Here is a 20,946-nt window from a genome sequence, read left to right on the forward strand (position 1 = left end):
TCCGTAGTGACACTGCCTCAGAAACCCAAGGCAGGGTCGTTATGAGTTGGATCCGACTCGATGGCACTGAGTTTGGTTTATTTTTTTAACGCACATTTTAGATTTGATGGACACTTCCAATGAAATGTCTTAGTGTTTCCTCCTACTTTTTCCCTTATACTCCTCTCACAGGAAATGTTCTAACACTTGCCATTTATACTTCCTGAGTTTATGTCATACTTACCAAGTGTTTGGAATGTTAAGACTCTTCTCTGTAGTTATGCAATGAAAAGTTTTCACCTTATGAATGATCTTCAGGCATCTGTAAGGTGGGAAGAGATGACAACTTGTACACGTATGGTTCATCTTCAAAATCTCTTCAGGGTTTTCTAATTCAGGGAAGATGAGTAGACATACTTTCCCTCTTTTGCCCTTTAAGCACAACTAAAATCCCTGGACATTATATATATAAAACAAACATAAGAAGACTAGGAAAGATGCAGAGAAGAAGGCAGAAAACTAGGGGTTTTGGGACACAAGGAATGACACGGTGGTTGGTTCTCCAGGTTTTCTTTTTGTCTCATATCTGAGACTTAAGCGTAACAGAAGCCAGCAACCTAAAAACCTCATCAGGTATAGACAAAAAACAAACAAATATATAGCCTATTCTCTCTAGCCAAAGGATCAGGAAAGGGACAGCCTACTAAGGCAAAAAAAGAAGACAATAATTGCTATACTTTAAACAAACATCAGAGAAAATTCCATGTCCACACCCCTATTCACACCAGCAAAGGCCAAGTGGGAGTCTAGACTTCTGCCATGGCTGCAATGACATGGCCAACCGCCTTATTGAGTGGTATCAAAAAATACTAAGTAGGTATGTTACACAAAAAAAAAATTAACTCAAATTGGATCATACATTTAAATGTAAAACATAAAGTTATAAAAGTTTTAATGAAAAACATCAGAAAAAATCTTCAGGATCCAGGGCTTGTAGAATTCTTAGACCTGGAACCTATGGCAGTATCCATAAAACAAAAAGCTGATAAATCAAACTTCATCACAATTAAAAACTTTTGCTCTACAAAAGATTGTGAGAAGATGAGAAGACAAGTAATAAAATGGAAGAAAATATTTGCAAACCACATATCCAATCCAAAGAAACTGTGCAAATATATAAAGAACTCTAAAAACGCAATAAGAACAAAAACAAAAACAGTCCAATAAGAAAATAGGCCAAAGACGTGAACAGAGATTCTACCAAAGAAGAATATAAATGGCAAATAAGCACATGAAAAGATGTTCTACAGTATTAGCCCTTAAAAACACACTTACCAGAGTGCCTAAAATATAAAATAGTTACAACACCAAATGTTGGCAAGGATGTAGAGAAATTAGATAACTCATACATTGCTGCTGGAAACAACATGGTGCATCTACTTTGGACAAGAGTTCAGTAGTTTCTTAAAAAACTAAACATGTAATTATCATATGATCTAGCAATTGCAATCTTGGGCATTAGTCAAGAGAAATGAAAGGTTATGTTCATACTAAAAGCTGTATACAAATGTTTACAGCAGCTTTAGTCAGAACAGCCAAAAACTGGAAACAATTCAGATGCCCATCAACAGGTGAAAAGTTAAAATATACTGTGGCACATCCGTACCAGGAAATTCTACTCAGCAACAAAAAGAACATTTTTGACATACACAACAATTTGACTGAATTTCCAGAAAATTATGCTGAGTGAAAAAAGGCATTCCACAAAGATTCCACACTATATGATTCCTAACATTCTTAAAATGACAAACTTATAGAAATGAAGGACAGATTAGTGGTTAGCAGAGGTTAAGAAGGGTAGAGTAGGAAGAAGTGGCTGTGACTGTAAAAGTTCAATATGAGAGATCCTGTGGTGATAGAAATCCTCTGTATCTTGACTGCATCACTGTCAATATCCTAGCTGTGATACTGTCCTATAGTAATTATGCAAGATGTTACTATTGGGAAAAGCTGTGTAAAGGGTACAAGGGATCTCTGTATTATTTTTACAACTGTTGTTGTTGCTATGTGCCGTTGAGTCAGACCTGACTCATAGCAAACCCTCCTTAGGTTTCCAAGGCAGTATCACTAAGGAAGTAGATTGTGCAACCTGCCTTCTGAATTTTTACACCTACATGTGAATATTCAATTGTTTCAAAAATAAAAAGTGGGGGGAAGAAACAAACCTTCTTGAGGTCTTACTCAGTCAACCTAATGCAAATCTGATTGGATCCTTTCACAACAGTCATTTTTAATCCTAGTGCCAAAGAGGCAGGGAGGCCACATCTTCTGATCTCCTCTAACCCCATAAGAGGAAGTCTAACACCATAAGAGGAAGACAGAATCACCATCAGGAGCCAAGGTCTATCCCTGGAGGCCAGACATGTCATCCACCTCTAGCCCTTTCACCAACCCTGACACCAATTGTCCCTCCCACAGCACCCACCACCTCTCTTCTGGGTTTGATAATTCACTGCAGTGGCCACACAGAACTCAAATATTATGGGGTTTAATAGGGAAGCAACAGGCTATCATTCAAGTTCAGGAATGCTCTCAGTCTCTCTCAGGCAGCCGTCTCTCAGCCGACAGTCTCTTTAGTCTCTCTCCTAGCAGTGCTTGTCTCTCTTAATCTCTCAGCAGTGCATGTCTCTCAATGTGTCTCTCTCAGCAGTGCATATCTCTCGCATCTCTCCCTCAGCAATGCATGTGTCTCGCATCCCTCAGTAGGCAGTGAGAGATTCCTTCTGCCTCTAGGTGAGCTCCTTTTGAGACTGGCCAAGTGGCCAAACTAACGAATCCCAACATCAGAATTCTATACACCTGAGAGAGAGTGAACTTCTCAGAACATTATTTTGTGCTGCTCCCAACAGAAATGCTCCCAACAGAAATAACCCAGGTAGATAACTTTAACAATCAGGAGCTACTCATCGCTCACGGCAAATTCCACCATGGTAGTTTACAAAGACTTATGGCTAGAAAAGCCACACTACGTAATTTACTACACTGCATGTGGCAAACACATTATTTACCAGGAGGATTTTTAAAATTAATATGGTTGGTCCTGAACCAAGAAAATTCCAGAAGATTGCAACTTGATTGGTTTGAGGTAGGTCTTAGGCACTGATGACAAAAATATACATACACCCATGCACACACATAATTTTCCAGGTGCGTTTAATATGTAGCCAAAGTGGAGAAGCACTGTTTCAAAGTAATTTGTTTAGTGTGAGAAGAGATGATATAGCATAGCAACAGTTTAGAAAAAGGCAGTCCTGTTCACTTTTATATCATGTTCTTCAAGGGCTATTTTATCCATTAGGATCCATAAGTACAATGCCTAGGCTCTATAAGTTATTAAGTATCTACTACCTGAATCCTGAAGAAAAGACATTACTGGATGCTTCCAAAGTACAAAAAGAAAACTACAAATTTTACACTAACAAAAGTTTACATAAATGTGTTCAATACATAGCATTATGTCAACTTTGTTAGTTGTTGAATTCCATTATTCAAAAACATCTTACTATCTTTAAAAACAAATTTAAGTTATAATTGCTCTCTTCAGAAGAATGGTTGAACGTGCACATGACTAACAAGAAATCACAGCCAGTAATAAGTTAAATGTGTTACCTACAGCCTGATAATTTTAAAAATGGAATTATTAAAAACTATTATTAAAAGTTCTTTCCAAAATAAATAGTTTAGTATGCTGTACAGTGATATTTCTAACAGTAAGCTTTTAGAAATGAAGATCTTAAAATCTCACCAGGACTGGAGCATAAACTCATCCACCCACCAGAGGATACTGGAGAACTAATTTTGAGAACTACTTAGAATAAGGAAGCTTGTGTGCCTATTCACCAACTTACCGGACCTAGTAAATTGCCCTGATTTATCCTACAGGTCTTTTGATAAGATTACTTGGCACCGTAATTTTGGCATCTGAGTTATGCTTCTTTGCTGTTGGGTGAATTTTTCTAAATACTTTAGGCAACACTTAACCCTGTACATGTCCTCCCACTTCATGATTTACACACATTTATTCATTCAAATTAAGGAGCAAACCCACATACTAGGTACTATATTAGGAATTGTGGCTAGTGAGCTGCCAAGGGGAAGGGAATTAGAGTTTGTTTAGCCCTCCTATGATACCATTGTGACAGCTGTATAACATACATTGTCTCAAGGTCTTAATATGTAATTGTTGTATTTGGAATAGCTTCTGTTTCAATTTCATCTCCAGGCATAAGATGGATGGTCTGATTCCAGCCATTACATCCACATTCTAGCAGCAGGAACTTAAAAAGTGAAGGAAGTATCTACTCGTTTAGGGACACTTCCCGAAAGTTGAACATACCACTTCCACTTCCATCCCATCTGGCCAGAACTTAGTCAAGTGGCCACAAGGCGCAAAGGAGGCTGGGAAATAAGGTCTTTATTCTGGTTTGCTCTTACTATAAAGGAAAGAAAGAATGGATATCAGAGAACAACTAACATTCCCACAACAATCACAACAATGTAGGAATTAGTAATTTTGTTTTCTAGACAAGAAAATGATGTTCAAAAGTTAATTAATTTACCTATAGTCACAATGCTAGTAAATGGTAGAATCAAAATATTTATTGAGCCTGTCAAGTTTTAGATTTTAACTGCTAAACTTCCAAACAAAGATTAAGTAAGTCTCTTTCTTTCTTCTATATTATAATCTCCTCCCTCAGGAAGTCACCTTGGAGAACAAGAAGGTTGAAAGTCAAACAGAGACTACATACATCACATTGTGGTCAGGTGCTACAATAAGCCCATGCACAAGGGACTATGGGAAAACAGAGGAGTACCATCAACTCGAGCAGAAGTTGATCCTGCCTTTCCCACTCTTCCTGAAATTAAACCCATTTTCTACCCATTATTCTTTCCTTGCCCCCACACAACAAACACATATTTTATATTTATAGGCACCCTGAACATTATTTGAGTTTCACTTAATGATTTTCCTATCACTACAAACACTCCCCCCTCCCCCATTTATTTATTTGATTCTCCTGGAGCACTTCTTAAACCTCTGATTAGAAAGTTCATAGCAACAATGTATGTCCCTGAAGCATAGGCTCCTTATTCAAAGAGGTGTTACTGCATGTAAATGCTTCTGGGCCCTATAAAGTCAAGCAGATAGCACTATCTGGCTGTCTACCTTAAAGAAGCTGCCACATGGAAGCATGAAGAGAACGCAGCGGGGGCAGCAAATTCTGGATGCAGGAGTAACTGCAACCTTTCTTCTTCTTGCTCTGCCACTGTCTGCACCTTGATAAAAGCCATTTGTTTCCATGGCTAGTGAAAGCTGCTAGACTCAAAGATAAATGAGCACAAATCGAAACAGGGAAATCATCCCCTCTGCCTTCACCACGATCAGTAGACCCCATGGAACCTCCCACTCCAGACCTCCCCTGAGTTCTGCTAATGATTATAAATGGCAAAGAATCTCCAATTTAATTGCAAAAGGTAATGATGCAGTGAGCATAAGATTAGATTCACCACAGAAGGTAATATCCTCAAACAATAAAAAAAAAATTGAGAAGCTTGGTGTGAAGATGGCTGAAATCGATAGGAAGGTTTCTGTATTAAATACTACGGCAGAGGGTCACAAAGTGATATTGACAGAACTGCTGACAGCAGATAAAAAAGGAGGAGAGAAAACTAAATTGGTCTCTGCAGAAAATAAGTTACAGATTAATCACCCTACCATAAAATCATTTTGAGATGACTTAGGGTCTGAAGATGTGCTCACAGTTTGATTATAAAATGGAGCTGCAAAGTTGGGGTAAATGAGAAACTGCTGGATTCAAATGCACGGGATTTCAGGTTTATTTTCTTCTTGACAGTCTTCTCACTAAGGAGAGCATGCTAAGTATTAAGATGGCTCCATTTAGCATCTTCTTAGACCAGGAGATGAAGTCTCTACCCCAAGTATTTTCCCTTAAACCTGCCAGGAAGCTTAGCATTTCACTAAGTTTCTTAAAGCATTTCCTTTTAAGTTTATTGTTACTTTTTATTGTTGTTAACTGCTGTGGAGTTGGCCTCTGACTCATGGCAACCCTATGCAAAATGCCCGGTCCTGAGGTATCTCCATGACCAGTTATGGATTGGACCCTTGTGATCCGTAGGGTTTTCACTGACTCATTTTCAGAAGTAGATTGCCAGGCCTTTACTTCTTACAGTTACTTGTTGTTGCTGTTGTTGTTGTTATGTGTCGTCGAATCGGACCCGACTCATAGCGACCCCTCCTTGGGTTTCCGAGGCAGTATCACTACAGAAGTAGATTGCCCCATCTTCCTTCTGAGGAGTGGCTTGAACCACCAGCCTTCTGGTTAGCAGTCAAGTGCCTTAGGCACTACGCTACCAGAGCTCCTTACAGTTACTTAGGAATAAGCAATTAAAATGCAACTTGAAGGAAAGGGACTGAAAAGGGAACATCTTCGAACGTGACCCAGACTTCTCACCAAAGTTCTCCTAACAAGCAGAAGACCATGAATATGTATTCATTCTGTGGGGACCTGCAATGTAGTCCACATCTTAGGCACTAAATTTCTTTTAAGTTCCCGTTTAATCTTAAAAGTTCTTGTGAAATTTGCATTTTAGTCCAAGATAGAGAAATGTATTTTATTTGAAAACTTTTAATAATTTTTGATTTTTCCCCAAATATTACTGATACACAAGGAAAAAATACCAACTCTTAATTTCACCTTGAAGGCCCTGACGTTCCCTTTTGACCAGCCAGAGTTTCAAACTTTAACAAGGCATCTTAAAAAAAAAAAAAAAAAAATCTAACTTATATGCCACATATTAATAATGATAAATCACTATTCGTGCCATTTTTTTCAATTCAGAGGGCCGAAGAAAGGATTTACTAATTTTACAAGGCAACAGGAAGGAAAAGGGCTGCATAAGCATCAGAAAAAACTAATTGTCCTCAAGTCAACTCTGATTCATGAGGACACCAAGTGTGTCATAGCAGAACTGTGCTCTGTAGGGCTTTCAATGGCTGTTACTTTTTGGAAGTAGACTGTCAGGCCTTTCTTGCAAGGTGCCTCTGGGTGGATTTTAACTTCCAACCTTTCTGTTAGCAGACATGTTAACTATTTCCACCACCCAGGGATGCTATATAATTATCACAGAAACAAGTAAATATAAAATATATCCAGCAGACATTGTTCTCCATTTCCTTTCAACAACATTTAGACAATTTGGCCTTTCTAGGTATAAATGAACACCAGAAAAAATGTTTATGTGTGTTTTACTGACTTTGCAAAAGCATTTGATTGTTTGGGTCATAACAAGGTATGGAAAACATTGCAAAGAATGAGAATTCCAGAACACTTAAATTTGCTCATGCAGAACTTGTACATGGACCAAGAGGCAGTGATTTGAACAGAACAAGGAGATATTGTATGGTTTAAATAAGGAAAGGAGGATGTCAAGGTGGTATCCTTTCACTATATTTATTCAATTTGTGTGGTAAGCAAATAATTTGAGAAGCCGAAATATATGAAGAAGAACACAGCATCAGGATTTGAGGAATACCCAATAACAAACTGCAGTATATAGGTGACATAACCTTGTCGGCTGAAAGTAAAGTAGAATTGAAGCACTTACTGATCAAGATCACAGAATACAGCCTTCAGTATGGATTACAGCTCAACATAAAGAAAACAAATATCCTCACAAGTGGACCAGTAAGAAACAACATGATAAATGGAGAAAAAATTGAAGTTATCAAGGATTTCATTTTACTTGGATCCACAATCAACACCCAGGGAAGCTACATTCAAGAAATCAAACAACATATATGCACTGGGCAAATCTGTTGCAAAAGATTCCTTTAAAGTATGAAAGAGCAAATATGTCACCTTGTGAACTAAAGTGCATCTGACTCAAACCATGGTATTTTCAACTGCCTCATACATGGAAAAGCAGGACACTGAATAAGGAAGATGGAAGAAGAATTGGTACCTTTGAATTATGGTGTTAGTGAAGAATATTGAATATACCATGGACTGACAAGAAACCAGTTTTGGAAGAAGTACAGCCAGAATGGTCCTTAGAAGCAAAGATGGTAAGACATCCTCTCACGTACTTTGGACATGTTATCAGGAGGGACCAATCCCTGGAGAAGGACATCATGCCTGGTAAAGTACAGGGTCAGGAAAAAAGATGAAGATCCTCAATGGGAAGGATTGACACAGTGATAGGAAAAATAGGCTCAAACATAGCCAGGACTGTTGAGCAGAGTGGATGACCAGGTAGTATACTTCATTGTGTTGTACATAGGGTTGCAATGAGTCAGAACCAATTCAATGGTACCTAACAACAGCAGGTATAAATGGCATTATGTTGTTAGTTGCCATAAAGTCAATTCTGACTCATGGAGGCCCCATGTGTGCAGAGGGTTTTCAAGGCTATGACATTTCAGAAGCAGATCACCAGGCCAATCTTTCAAGGCATCTCTGGGTGGGTCTGAGCAGCCAACCTGTCAGCTAAGAGTCAAGCACTTAACCATTTGTGCTACCTAGCGACCTAAATAACATTACAGGATCTATCATTTCAAAATATTTAGGGTTAATTTTGCTTTTTAAAATCATTAATTTGACATAATAAAATTACAGATGTATGGAAAAACTACATTTTAAAAGAGGAATTTTAAGTGATCAAGTATGAAAAAATAATATTAATCAGTAGAATTATTTGCTCTATAAAAGACAAAGTATTCAAAATGAGTATTTGAAAACAAAACTGATTTCAAACAAAGAAAGCACTAATGTTAAATAAGATCTGAAAATGATGAGGTTCTGTTGTAAGAAATTCCTTTTAGTTGGTGTTCTGGTTACCTAGTGCCGCTCTGACAGGAATATACCACAAGTGGAATGGCTTGAACAAACAGGAGTTTATTCTCTAACAGTTTGGAGGCTCTAAGTCCAAGTTCAAAATGCCAGGCTCTAAGGGTTGGGTGAAAGCCCCTCAACCTTGGGGCTCTGCCTCCTGCTTCTGGCCCACTGAAGATGAAGGCTTTTCTTCACTCAGCTGCTGGCTGCTGAGGCTGATAAGCAAAAAGGCATAGTCCCAATGTTACCAAACCACATGGCAGGCCATTAACTCAACTCCACTTAAAGTCCCAAGGTCATAGAGCATGGCAGGCTGCTGAACAACAACATCGCTACATGCAGTGTTCCATAAGTTAGAGACAATTTTCAAGGCTTCTCCTTATATATAGCAGACCACATCCCTAAAGCAGCTACTCAGCTGGTCACAGTAGGCTTCACAATGGAGTTGATTACCAATCTCATCACGGGGAATACTACTTCCAGTTGCCCAGCCCCTCAACCAGGCAAAAGTTCATACACAAACTTAACTATCACAGATGGAAATTGTAAAGACCAAGTTATTCGAGTTAGTTGAGATGTAGACTGTAACATGGAGTAGTAGAAGGCCTTTTATGTAGGTCCCAGTAGTTACATGATTACTTACATTGAAGCAGCTGGAACTCAATGCTGACTTATTTTTGTGTTATTGTTGTTGTTATGTGCCGTCAAGTTGGCCACAACTTACAAATTTTCTGCTTTTGTCAAGGTGCAATCTTACCACTTTTCTATCGCTCTCTTTTAGTGGAAAGTATTTGAGTTTTCCTTCTGTGACAGGTCTCCACTTTTCACAGGCTCCAGCTTTCACAGGTTTTACTGGGTATATTTATATAGAATTTCAGGTTTATTTACATAAATGTGAACGAAAGGAAGATAGACATACGGTATACCAAGTCAAAGTCATTATTGGTACAAATTCATGAAATTACATTGAAAGAGCTTGCCAGTACTATTACATGAATATTTTATAACTGCTCCTACTTGAAAGTGATATTTTAACCAAATCTACTTTAAAAATCCATTCATCAAAAAGATAACATACCTAAAACAGAAGAATATACTCTTGGACTTTCTCGTAAGAGTTATGTCAACTATCAGAGTGCTGTGTAGTATTTGTGCATAGTGCTAAGTTCCAAATCCAACACTGATTTCACTCTAGTCTTTGATTGATGATCTATTCATTTTTCATTTCATGATTAATGTCAAAATTACAAATCAAGGAGTGTATTCTCAATTCAGTTAATGGTTCAGTTAAAAAAAAAAAAATTCTACAAGAAACTTGTAATTCTTAGTACTTACCACAGCTTGGCTTGAACTTTCTTGTAAATCCCACAGCAAGATATGGTTATCAGCCAGTGAAATGATTTTTTTTCCATCTCCCATTGGCTCCCATGTAACACTAAAAGAAAAAGATAGATAAGATGTTAGTATGGCACATCTGAGATACCCAAACTTGTACCTAACAGCTTTTATATACATTCTTCATAATTCATCAGTGAGCTCTTTTCCTGACTCCTAGGCATTAGATATATTTATAAAATTATTATTTGATAATACTTGTGATGAACATTACAGTTGTCTCATCAACATCTGTCTTCACACAAAATAATTAGTCTAAGTTGGTTGTCACAATGCCATTCTCCTTGCCAATGGCTGATTTAAGAATGCACATGTGACACAGTTCTCACCAATGAGACATTAATGGAGGTCAGTTGAGAGGGTGGCAATGAGGTGTGGGCCAGAGGGGATTGGTAAGGAGGTACAGGAAGAGACTTTCCCTTTTATCCTTTGTAGATTATGATTTTGGTTAAGATGCTGTAGTAGGGTGAATGGTGACCCCAAAAAAGATAAGTTTACCTCAAATCCCTGGAATCTGTGAATATTAACTTATTTGCAGGAAGGGTCTTTGTAAATGTTAAGTATCTCAAGATAATATCATCCTTGATTATTTAAGATGGCCTTTAAATCCAGTGGTAGGTGTCCAAAGAGAAAGGTGGGGGGAGATTTGAGACATACAGAAGAAAAGAGAAAAAGAAGAGAAAGCCATGACACAACTGAGGCAGACATTAGAGTGATACAATTACAAGCAGAGGAACACATAGAGCTACCAGAAACTGGAAACCCAAACCAAACCCACTGCCATTGAATCAATTCCAACTCACAGTGACCCTACAGGACAGAGTAGAACTTACCTATAGGGTTTATAAGGCTGTAAGTCTTTATGAAAGCAAACTGTCTAAATTTTCTCCCACAGAGTGGCTAGTGGGTTTGATCCACTGACCTTTCAATTAGCAGCCAAATGCTTTAACTACTATGCCACCAGAACTCCTTGAAGCTGGAAAGGTAAAGATCCTTCAAAGGGAGAACAGCCTGGCCCCCACCTTGATTTCAGATTTCTAGCCTCCAGCATTGAGAGAGAATAAATTTCTGCTATTTGAAGCGACCAGGTTTTTGGTGATTTGTTACAGCAGCCCTCGATAAATAGTACTGATGTCTACATCTTTTGTTGGCATCTCTTTATCTGTTCAGGAATAAAGCCAAAATACTAGAGAAGGTAAGGGGCTAGAACTAATAGAGGAGCAGAGAAGGGGAGCTGAAACTCTGACATACCAGGCTCAAAGTCTACCTACCTCTGGACTCCCTATTAATGAGAAATTTCCTTACGTTTTAACCAGTTTGAGCTACAAAGACCCGCAGTACTTGAATCCTAACTGATACAATACCTATTTAAATAATTAACAAAAGATCTAAAAACAACATCATCTCTGTAGTAAAGCCATAAACAGATCACCTAGTCTTCTCTTTGAGCACAAATATGGATTTTGTCTTCTCTGAAGAAATTGTTAAAATGTGTATTAAGAGAAGAATTTCATTTCATGTACTCTAATATTGAGTAACTGAGTATTATGCCCTAGAATTCACCGATGACATCAATAAAGACTGTAATACTTCTTTTTCAAAATGAACATAATATGATTGACTAGGGCATCGTCGGGTAAATTTACCTTAAACTATCATTTCAAGACTTTCAATGGAGTTACTATTAATTTTAATCATAGCATTAATATATTTTAGACCACAATTTTTTTTTCTCATTTACAGTTTAAGAAACACACACAAAACTCTAAAGAGCAATATTTAACACTATAATCACAGGTATATCACTCCAAAATTAGACATAGAGTTCACTGTATATTTTCTAATAATATCAATAAAAAATACATGATATCTAGGAAACATAATTTAAAAGACATAGCTGGAAGAGCTACCAAAAGATCTGGTTCTCAAACCCTCTACTCCTATTTAGTTAGGATAAGGTTACTCTTAATCTTGAAGATATTTCTATAGAGTAGGATGATATAACTTCTCTCAGTAGGTTGTTTATCAGGTAAAATCATTTAGAGTTCAGACAACTTAACAACAAAATCCAGGAAATGTGATATAGGGGAAAATGGATGCTCACAGCAACCTGCGGTTCTTATCCTGGTGTATAGCAATGTACTTAACTACTCTTGACCTTTTCTGCATATTAGTAGAACAATAAATTTAGATTGATAAATAAGCTTCTCTCAGACCTCACTCAAATTTATGCATGACCCCTTCCCCCCAAAAAAATGAACTGAGAGAAGGAGAACCTGCATAGTCTGTGACCATCAATATAGTGAAAATAACTGCCCAATATTGTTAGTAAAGCTACAATATGAAAGTTATCATCAAGATACTGGAAACATTTAACAGAAACTCCAGAAAACCAGAAATTTCCAGTTAACTCACAAACCACAGGAAAAACAGCCAGTTCTGTGACAAAAAGTACCTAATGTTGAGACAAAGTTAACAGCTTTAGGTTCTCCACACACTCCCAGAGACTACTTTTTTTTTTAATTGCTTGGGTGAAAATTTACAGAGCAAATTAGTCCATTCAACAATTTATACATTTTTTTTGTTTCATGACATTAGTTGCAATCCTTTCAATGTAACGACACTCTTCCCATTTCTTCTTGGTTTACTCTTTTCCATACATCTTTCTTTCCTGATCCTTCCTGCCTTCTCAGTTTTGTTTTTGGGCAAATGCTTCTCTCATATAGTTGTCTCATATAGTTGATCGTTCTTAAGATTACTTTCCTCACAGTATTTTTGTTCATTATATAGGTCTGTCTATTGTTTGCTTGAAGGAGCTCTGGTAGCATAGTGCCTAAGGCACTTGACTGCTAACCAGAAGGCTGGCAGTTCAAACCCACCAGCCACTCCTCGGAAGGAAGGTTGGGCAATCTACTTCTGTAGTGATACTGCCTTGGCAACCCAAGAGGGGTCGCTATGAGTTGGGGCTCACTTGACGGCACGTAACAACAACAACAACAACAACAACACTGTTTGTTTGAAAGGTGATCCTGGGGTAGGTTCAGCTCCAGGTTTGAAGAATGTCTAAGAGCCATAGACTTGAGGGTTCCACAAGTCTCTATCAGACCAGTAAGTCTCATCTTTTATATGATTTTGAATTTTGTTCTACATTTTTCTCCCATTCTATCCAGGAACTTCTATTGTGATCTTGATAAAGCAGTCAGTTGTGGTAGCTGGGCAGGCACCATCCAGTTCTTCTGATCTCATGGTAGTAGAGGCTATCGTTTACATGGTCAATAAGTCTTTTGGATTAATTGTGTCTTTGGGTCATTTTCTTTCTTCTTAGGTCTTTTTACCCCCTCCCCTGTTTGTTTGTTTGTTTTTTGTCTTTTCCTTTTCCATTGTTATTCCTCACGCCTATGCTGTTTTGCTTTCTTTCTATCTTTCTTCAGCAGTTGGGAGCCAGTGACCCTACTCAGCCATACCCACCCACACCTGTTGCCCCATCCATTGGGCAAGTGACACCACCTGGTCTAGTACTACTGAACCTATGACAGGTGGCAGCCAAAACCCACTCAGCCTGCCCTCAGCTGCCATTCAAAATCAGTGATCAGAGACTCAGGGCCACATTTCCACCACTACCCAATCCTCCCAGAGACAGATGGTGAGTACTCCAGTGCTAACCAACTAGCAACAAGAGTAATAAACTTGCCCTGTTGCCCAGGTATATTAAAGCATGACAAAACAAAAAATCAGGAGGAAGAAAACCAACATACAATCAACAAATTAATACAATAACACTACAATGTCTCAGAAACAACACAAAACTTCAAATCACACACAAAAAACAGGACATGATGCCTCGGAACAAGGGAGCAAAATACAGGGCCAAAAAAATCTTCTAGGGGAAGAAATGCTAGTAGATTTACCTGATAAGAAATTCAAAAGAATTATATTTAGGTATCTTCCATAGCTTGAGAGAAACTTCAAGGAAATCACAGACAAATCAAAGCAAACACAGATAAAACTCTAGAGAAATTTTAAAATAATAATAATATAAGAACAAATTGACAAAATAAATGGAAAATTAGAAACCATACAAAAATAGCAAATAGAAATCCAGAAGATTAATACTAAAATTTTGGAAACAGATAAAGGATTAGAAGGATAAAGCAGTAGAATTGAATCCATGGAACACAGAATTAGCAATATTGAAGACAATTTTCTCAATATAATATGTGAGAGATACAATAATAATAATAAAGAATGAAAAAAATGGAAGAAAGTCTAAGAATCATTTGGCATATCATAGAGAGGAATAACTTACATGTGATCAGAATTCCAGAACAAGGAGATGAAAAAAAGAAACAAGAAAATTGTTTAAGATTTTTGGAAGAAAACTTCCCTAATGTCATGAAGGATGAGAAGATAGATACACATTCAAGAAGCTCAATGAACCCCAGAAAGGATACACAAAAACAAACCAAAAAGGACAGTCCCCAAATGAAAATCACCAAGACATATCATAACCAAACTTTCCAAAACCAAAGATAAAGAAAGAATTCTGAAAGCAGCCAAGGAAAAGGAAAAGTCATCATCAAAGGTGAACCAATAAAACTAAACTCCAATTTCTTGGCAGAAACCACATAGGCAAGAAGGCAATGGGATGATAAACATAAAGTTTGAAAGAAAAAAAAAATTGACAACCAAAAATTACACATGCAGCAAAACTGTCTCTCAAATATGATGGTGAAATTAGGACACTCCCAGATAAGCAGAAATTAAGGGAATTTGCAAAAAAAATGACCAGTCTTATACGAAATACTAAAGGGAGTCCTCTTGAAAGAGAACCAGTAATGGCAGACAAAAATTGGAGATTAATACAACAATAAACTCATAAACCAAGAGAACAGAATTGAGAACCCAGAAATAGATATACATTGACCTATGGTCAGCTGATCTTTGACAAAGGGCCAAAATCCATTAAATGGGGAAGAGATTGTCTGTTTAACAAATGATGCTGGTAAAACTGGAGATCCATTTGCAGAAAAATGAAACAAAATCTGGACCTCACACCATACACAGAAACGAACTCCAGATGGATCAAAGACTTAAATATGAAACCTAAAACTATACAGTTCCTCAAGGAAAATTTAGGGTCAAATTTAAGGGCCCTAATATATGGCATAAATAGACTATCAAGCATAATTCAAAATGCACAAACAGCAGAAGAGAAACCAGAGGATTGGGACCTTCTAAAAATTAAATTTTTACGTGCTTCCAAAGACTTCTTCAAAAGAGTCGAAAGAGAACCTACAGATTGGGAAAAAATATTCAGCAGTGAGCTATCTGACAAGGGACTTATCTCTAGAATTTATAGAAAACTCCAACACCTCAACAACAAAAAGACAAATAATCCAATTAAAAAATGGGCAGAAGACATGAATAGACACTTCATTCACCAAGGAGGATATTCAGGCAGTCAACAAACATATGAAGAAATGATCATGATCATTAGCCTTTAGAGAGATGCAAATGTAAACAGCAATGAGAGACCATCTTGCCCCAGCACTAGTAGCAAAGTTCAACAAGAAAGAAAATAAAAAATACTGGCAAGGATGTGGAGAGATTGGGACTCTCATCCACTGCTGGTGGGACTGTAAAATGATACAACCACTGTGGAAAGCAGTATGGAGATTCCTTAAAAAGTTGGAATTAGAAATACCATTTGACCCAGCAATTCCATTACCAGGTATATATTCTAAAGAAGTGAGAACCAGGACAAGAACAGATATATGCACACTCATGTTCACTGCAGCACTATTTACAATAGCAGGTAGATGGAAACAACCTAGGTGCCCATCAACAGAAAGAATGGATAACCAAACTATGGTACATTCAAATAATGGAATACTATGCAACCCTAAATAATAACATAGAATTGGCAAAAGACTGCATAACATGGATGAACTTGCAGGATATTATGCTGAGTGAAATAAGTCAATCACAGAAGGACAAATATTGTATTAGTCCGTTATTATAAAAAGCAAGGAAAGTTTATATATGGAGGGAAATTTTCTTTGTTGGTTATCTGGGGTAGGAGGAAAGGGGAAGGGAGGGGAGGGAACACTGTCAGATAGGTAGAGAAAAGTATTAACTTGGGTGAAGAGAAGGGCAATATACCAAATGTGAGTAATCCACATGGTGACACTGAGGAAGAGGAAGACGTAGAGAGGTGCATGGGAGGTTTAGACAGCAAAGATGAAACCTGTTGTACATATAGTACTGCACTGTCACTGAAGGCAAATATTGATATATGGGCAGATAGATGGGTAGATAAGCTTAACTATTAGGTATGCCCATGCAGGGGGCAGTGTGCCCAAGACCATGTATAGGGTTGGCAGACAATGTTTCTACAAGTGTACTTGCAGGTTCTGTAAGAATTCCCAGGTATATAGTAGAGCTGACAAGGAACAAGATTGTAGTCACTTCTTGGCCACAGCCAGCTACCCAGAGGGAGGGAGTAGTTGGACCTGTGGGTTCAGGACCATAGTCACAAGGGACATCAAGCTCAATTGGCACAGCATACTACACAAAAATAGTGTTCCACTTTCTACTTTGGCAAGTAGCGACTGGGATCTTAAAAGCTTGCAAGTGGCCATCTAGATGCAATGGTGGGTCTCTCCTTATCCAGAGCAAAGAAGAATGAAGAAAACAAAAAACACATGGAAACAATTAGTCCAAATGACTGATACACCATGCAATTCTCAGCCTATATGACTATGAGACCAAGAACCAGATGGTGCCTGGCTACCGCTGTCAACCACTTAGAGGGGGATCTCTGTAGGAGATACTGGATAGAGTGGGAGAACAATGTGGAACAAAACTCAAAATCATAAAAATAAAAAAAGTACCAGGTTTGCTGGTCTGATAGAGACTGATGGAACCACTGAGACTATGGTCCCTGCTTGCCCTTTAGGTCTGAAAATTGAACCCATCCCTGTGGCTTCCAGCCAAACAAAAGACAGGCATATGATCTGAATATTTACAGTAGGTGGATACACTCCTTGGAGAGAACAATCATGGGAGAATAGAAGGGCTATGTATGCACAGGGAGACAGCTCGGGGGTGGGGTGGGTAGGAGTGCATGGGAGGGAAGGACACAGGAAAGGGGTAACTGGGTAGGAAGATGGAGGGTAGGTGTTACATTGTGGTATATTGTAGTCAAAGTCATGAGACAAAGTGTATGTGAGCTCCTGTATGGTAAGTGAATTGCTATGTAAACTTTTACCCAAATCACAATAAAAATTAAAAAAAAAAAAAAATTGGAGATTAAGACATATGACTATATAACCTGAAAATCAACCCAAATATAGAAGTATCAAAAAATTAAATAAGTAAACCTATAAGACTGAAAACTGGGAACCAGAGATACAAACTTGTAAATGATGATAACTACAAAGTGAAAAGAAAGAATCAATAATTTAGTTATAGAACTTCCAAATGGAGAGAAAGTCAAGATGATATAAAGATAGGACAGACAGCTATTAACTTGGGAAGATAATAGTAAATTATGGGGTAACCTCAAAGAAAATTAATATACTTTCAAACTAAAATAAGGAGCTCCGGTGGGGCAGTACCTAAGGCATTTCACTGCCTAAACCAGGAAGCTGGCAGTTCAAAACCACCAGCCACTTCTCCATGGAAGGAGGATGGGGCAATGTACTTTCAAAAAGATTTATTACCTCAGAAACCCAATGAAGGTCACTATGAATTGGAATTGATTTGATGGCAGTGAGTTGCACACTAAAATAAAAACTAAGAAAGCCAGAAAGTCTCAATCAACATCAAACTAATTGCAAAAAAAGAAATGGTAAGAAAATCTATAAACAAAATGACTTCTGCACAGAAAAATATATTGAACAAAGAAACCATCAACAGCACAAATAAAACCAAAACAAAAGGGCAGCAGTAAACTTATACCTATAATATACACTGAAGGTTAATGGATTAAATGCAGCAGTCAAGAGACAGAGTAGCAGAACAGATAATAAAACACAACCCATCAATATACTGTCTATGAGACACACACCTTAGACCCAGAAACAAAAATAAGCCAAAAATCAAAGGATGGAAAAACATGTATCAAGTAAATGGCAACCATAAATGAGCAGAAGTGGGACTATTAATTTCTGATAAAATAGACTTAAGGTAAAAATCAGCAAAAGAGACAAGGACAATATATAATGATTAAAGAGTCAACCCAACAAGAGGACATAATGATAATAAATATCTATGTACTAAAGAGCACCAAAATACATATGAGTCAAACTTTAACAGAATTGAAAAGACAAATAGGTAACTCCACAATTTTAGTACAAGACTTTAATATACTACTCTCAATGAAGGACAGAACAATTAGAAAAAAACTCAACAAAGATACAGAAGATGTAACTAAGCCAATCAACCAACTAGACCTCACAGACATATACAGAACACTCAACCCAGCAACAGCACAATATACATTATTATCCATCAATACTGTAATTCAAGGCTTAAATTTTTTTCTTCACTTCTTTCAGCTTAAGAAATGCTGAGCCTGTTCTTCCCTTTTGGTTTTCTAACTCCAGGTCTTTGCACATTTCATTATAACACTTTATGTTGTCTTCTCGAGCTGCCCTTTGAAATCTTCTGTTCAGCTCTTTTATTTCATCATTTCTTCCATAGCTTTAACTATTTCACCTTCAACAGCAAGTTTCAGAATCTTTTTTGACATGCACTTTTGTCTTTTCTTTCTTTCCTGTCTTTTTAATGACCTTTTTGCTTTGTTCATGGATTATATTATTCATGTCATCCCACAACTCATCATCACTGGTGTTCAAATGCTTTAAATCTATTCTTCAGATGATCTTTAAATTCAAGTGGGATATAATCGAGGTCATATTTTAGCTCTCATTGACTTGCTTTAATTCCATTCAGCTTCCACATGAGCTATTGATGGTTTGTTCCACAGTCAGCTCCTGGCCTTGTTTTAACTGATGACATTAAGCTTTTCCATCATCTCTTTCCACAGATGAAGTTGATTTGATTCTTGTATATTCCACCTGGCAATGTCCTTATATATAGTTCTCATTTATGTTGTTGAAAAAAGGTATTTGCAATGAGTAAGTTGTTGGTCTTGCAGTATTCTATCATATGATCTCTGGTGTCATTTTCTATCACCAAGGCCATATTTTCCAACTACCAGTGGTTCTTCTGTTTCCAAGTTTCACATTTCAATCACCAGTAATTTTCAATAAATCTTGATTGCATGTTTGGTTAATTTCAGACTGCAGAAGTTGGTAAAATTTTTCAATTTCTTCATCTTTGGCTTCAGTGGTTGGTGCATAAATTTGAATAACAGTTGTACTAATTGGTGTTCCTTGTAGGTGTAAGGATATTATCCTATCACTGACAGTATTATATGTTAGGATAGATCTTCAAATGTTCTTTTTGAGGATAAATGTGACACCATTCCTCTTTAGTTTGTCATTCCCAGAACAGTAGACCATATGGATGCCTGATTCAAAATGGCCAATACTAGTCTATTTCAGATGACTAATGCCTTGGATATAGATATTTATGCATGTCATTAATTTCTGACAACTTCCAATTTTCCTAGACTCATACTTTGTAAATTCAATATTCTGATTATTAATGAATGTTTGCAGGTGCTTTATCCCATTTTGAGTTGTGCCCCATCAGCAAATGAAGGTCTCGAAGTCTTTACTCTGTCTATGTGATTAAAGTCAACTCTGCGTTGAGGATGGACCTCTTCCCTAGTTGTATTCTGAATGCCTTCCAACCTGAGGGGCCATCTTCTGGCACTGTATCAGAAAATGTTTCACTGCTATTCATAAAACTTTCCAGTAATATATCAGGCAGATTTTCACTACTATTTTAAGGTTTTCAGTGGCCAATTTTTTTGTCAGAAGTAGATGCCTCTATCCTTCTTCCCATCCTCTCTTAGTCTGGAAGATTTGCTGAAATCTGTCCACTATGGGTGACCTTGTGACCATGCAGATATTTGAAATACCAATGGCATTGCTTCTAGTCTCACAGAAACACACAAGTCACCACAGTATGACAAACTGATAGATGAGTAGTAGAGATGACTGGAACCTACTGAAAATCAAATATTTATGCACATCAAAGGCATAAAAAGAGAACCTACAGATGGGAGGAAAATAGCTATGATATATTGGACTAAGGACCAGTTCCTAAAATTTACTGTAAAGTTCAAAACCTCAACAACAAAAGACAAACAATCTAATTTAAAAATGGGCAGAAAACATGAAGAGGCACTTCACCAAAGAAGACATTCAGGCAGCTAACAAACATAAAGAAATGCTCACAATCATTAGCCATTCTTGTTGCTGTTGTCAGCTTCCGTCAAGTCGGCTCTGCCTCATAGTGACCCTATTTACAACAGAAAGAAACACTACCCAGTCCTGCACCATCCTCACAATGTTGCTATGCTTGAGCCCATCATCATAGCCAAAGTGTCAATCCATCTTGTTGAGGGTCTTCTCCTTTTTCACTGACCCGACTGGTTTTGGCCATTTTGAATCAGACAACCATATGATCTACTATGCCGGGAATGACAGTTTGAAAAGGAATGGCGTGGCATTCATCATCACAA

General features: G+C 37.5%; 1 protein-coding gene across 1 annotated transcript in view; it reads right to left on the reverse strand.

The window, feature by feature from the left end:
• The window catches only part of EIPR1 (EARP complex and GARP complex interacting protein 1), a 399,280-nt gene that overhangs the window by 32,232 nt on the left and 346,102 nt on the right, over positions 1 to 20,946 (reverse strand). Inside the window, exon 5 of the mRNA XM_007948132.1 lies at positions 10,227 to 10,326. Within this exon, the coding sequence (XP_007946323.1) occupies positions 10,227 to 10,326 (100 nt within the window). The remainder of the gene's footprint in view (positions 1 to 10,226; positions 10,327 to 20,946) is intronic.

Source organism: Orycteropus afer, unplaced genomic scaffold (genome assembly GCF_000298275.1).
Source record: "Orycteropus afer afer isolate SDZICR_OR568_19922 unplaced genomic scaffold, OryAfe1.0 scaffold00204, whole genome shotgun sequence".
Taxonomy (NCBI): Eukaryota; Metazoa; Chordata; class Mammalia; order Tubulidentata; family Orycteropodidae; genus Orycteropus; species Orycteropus afer.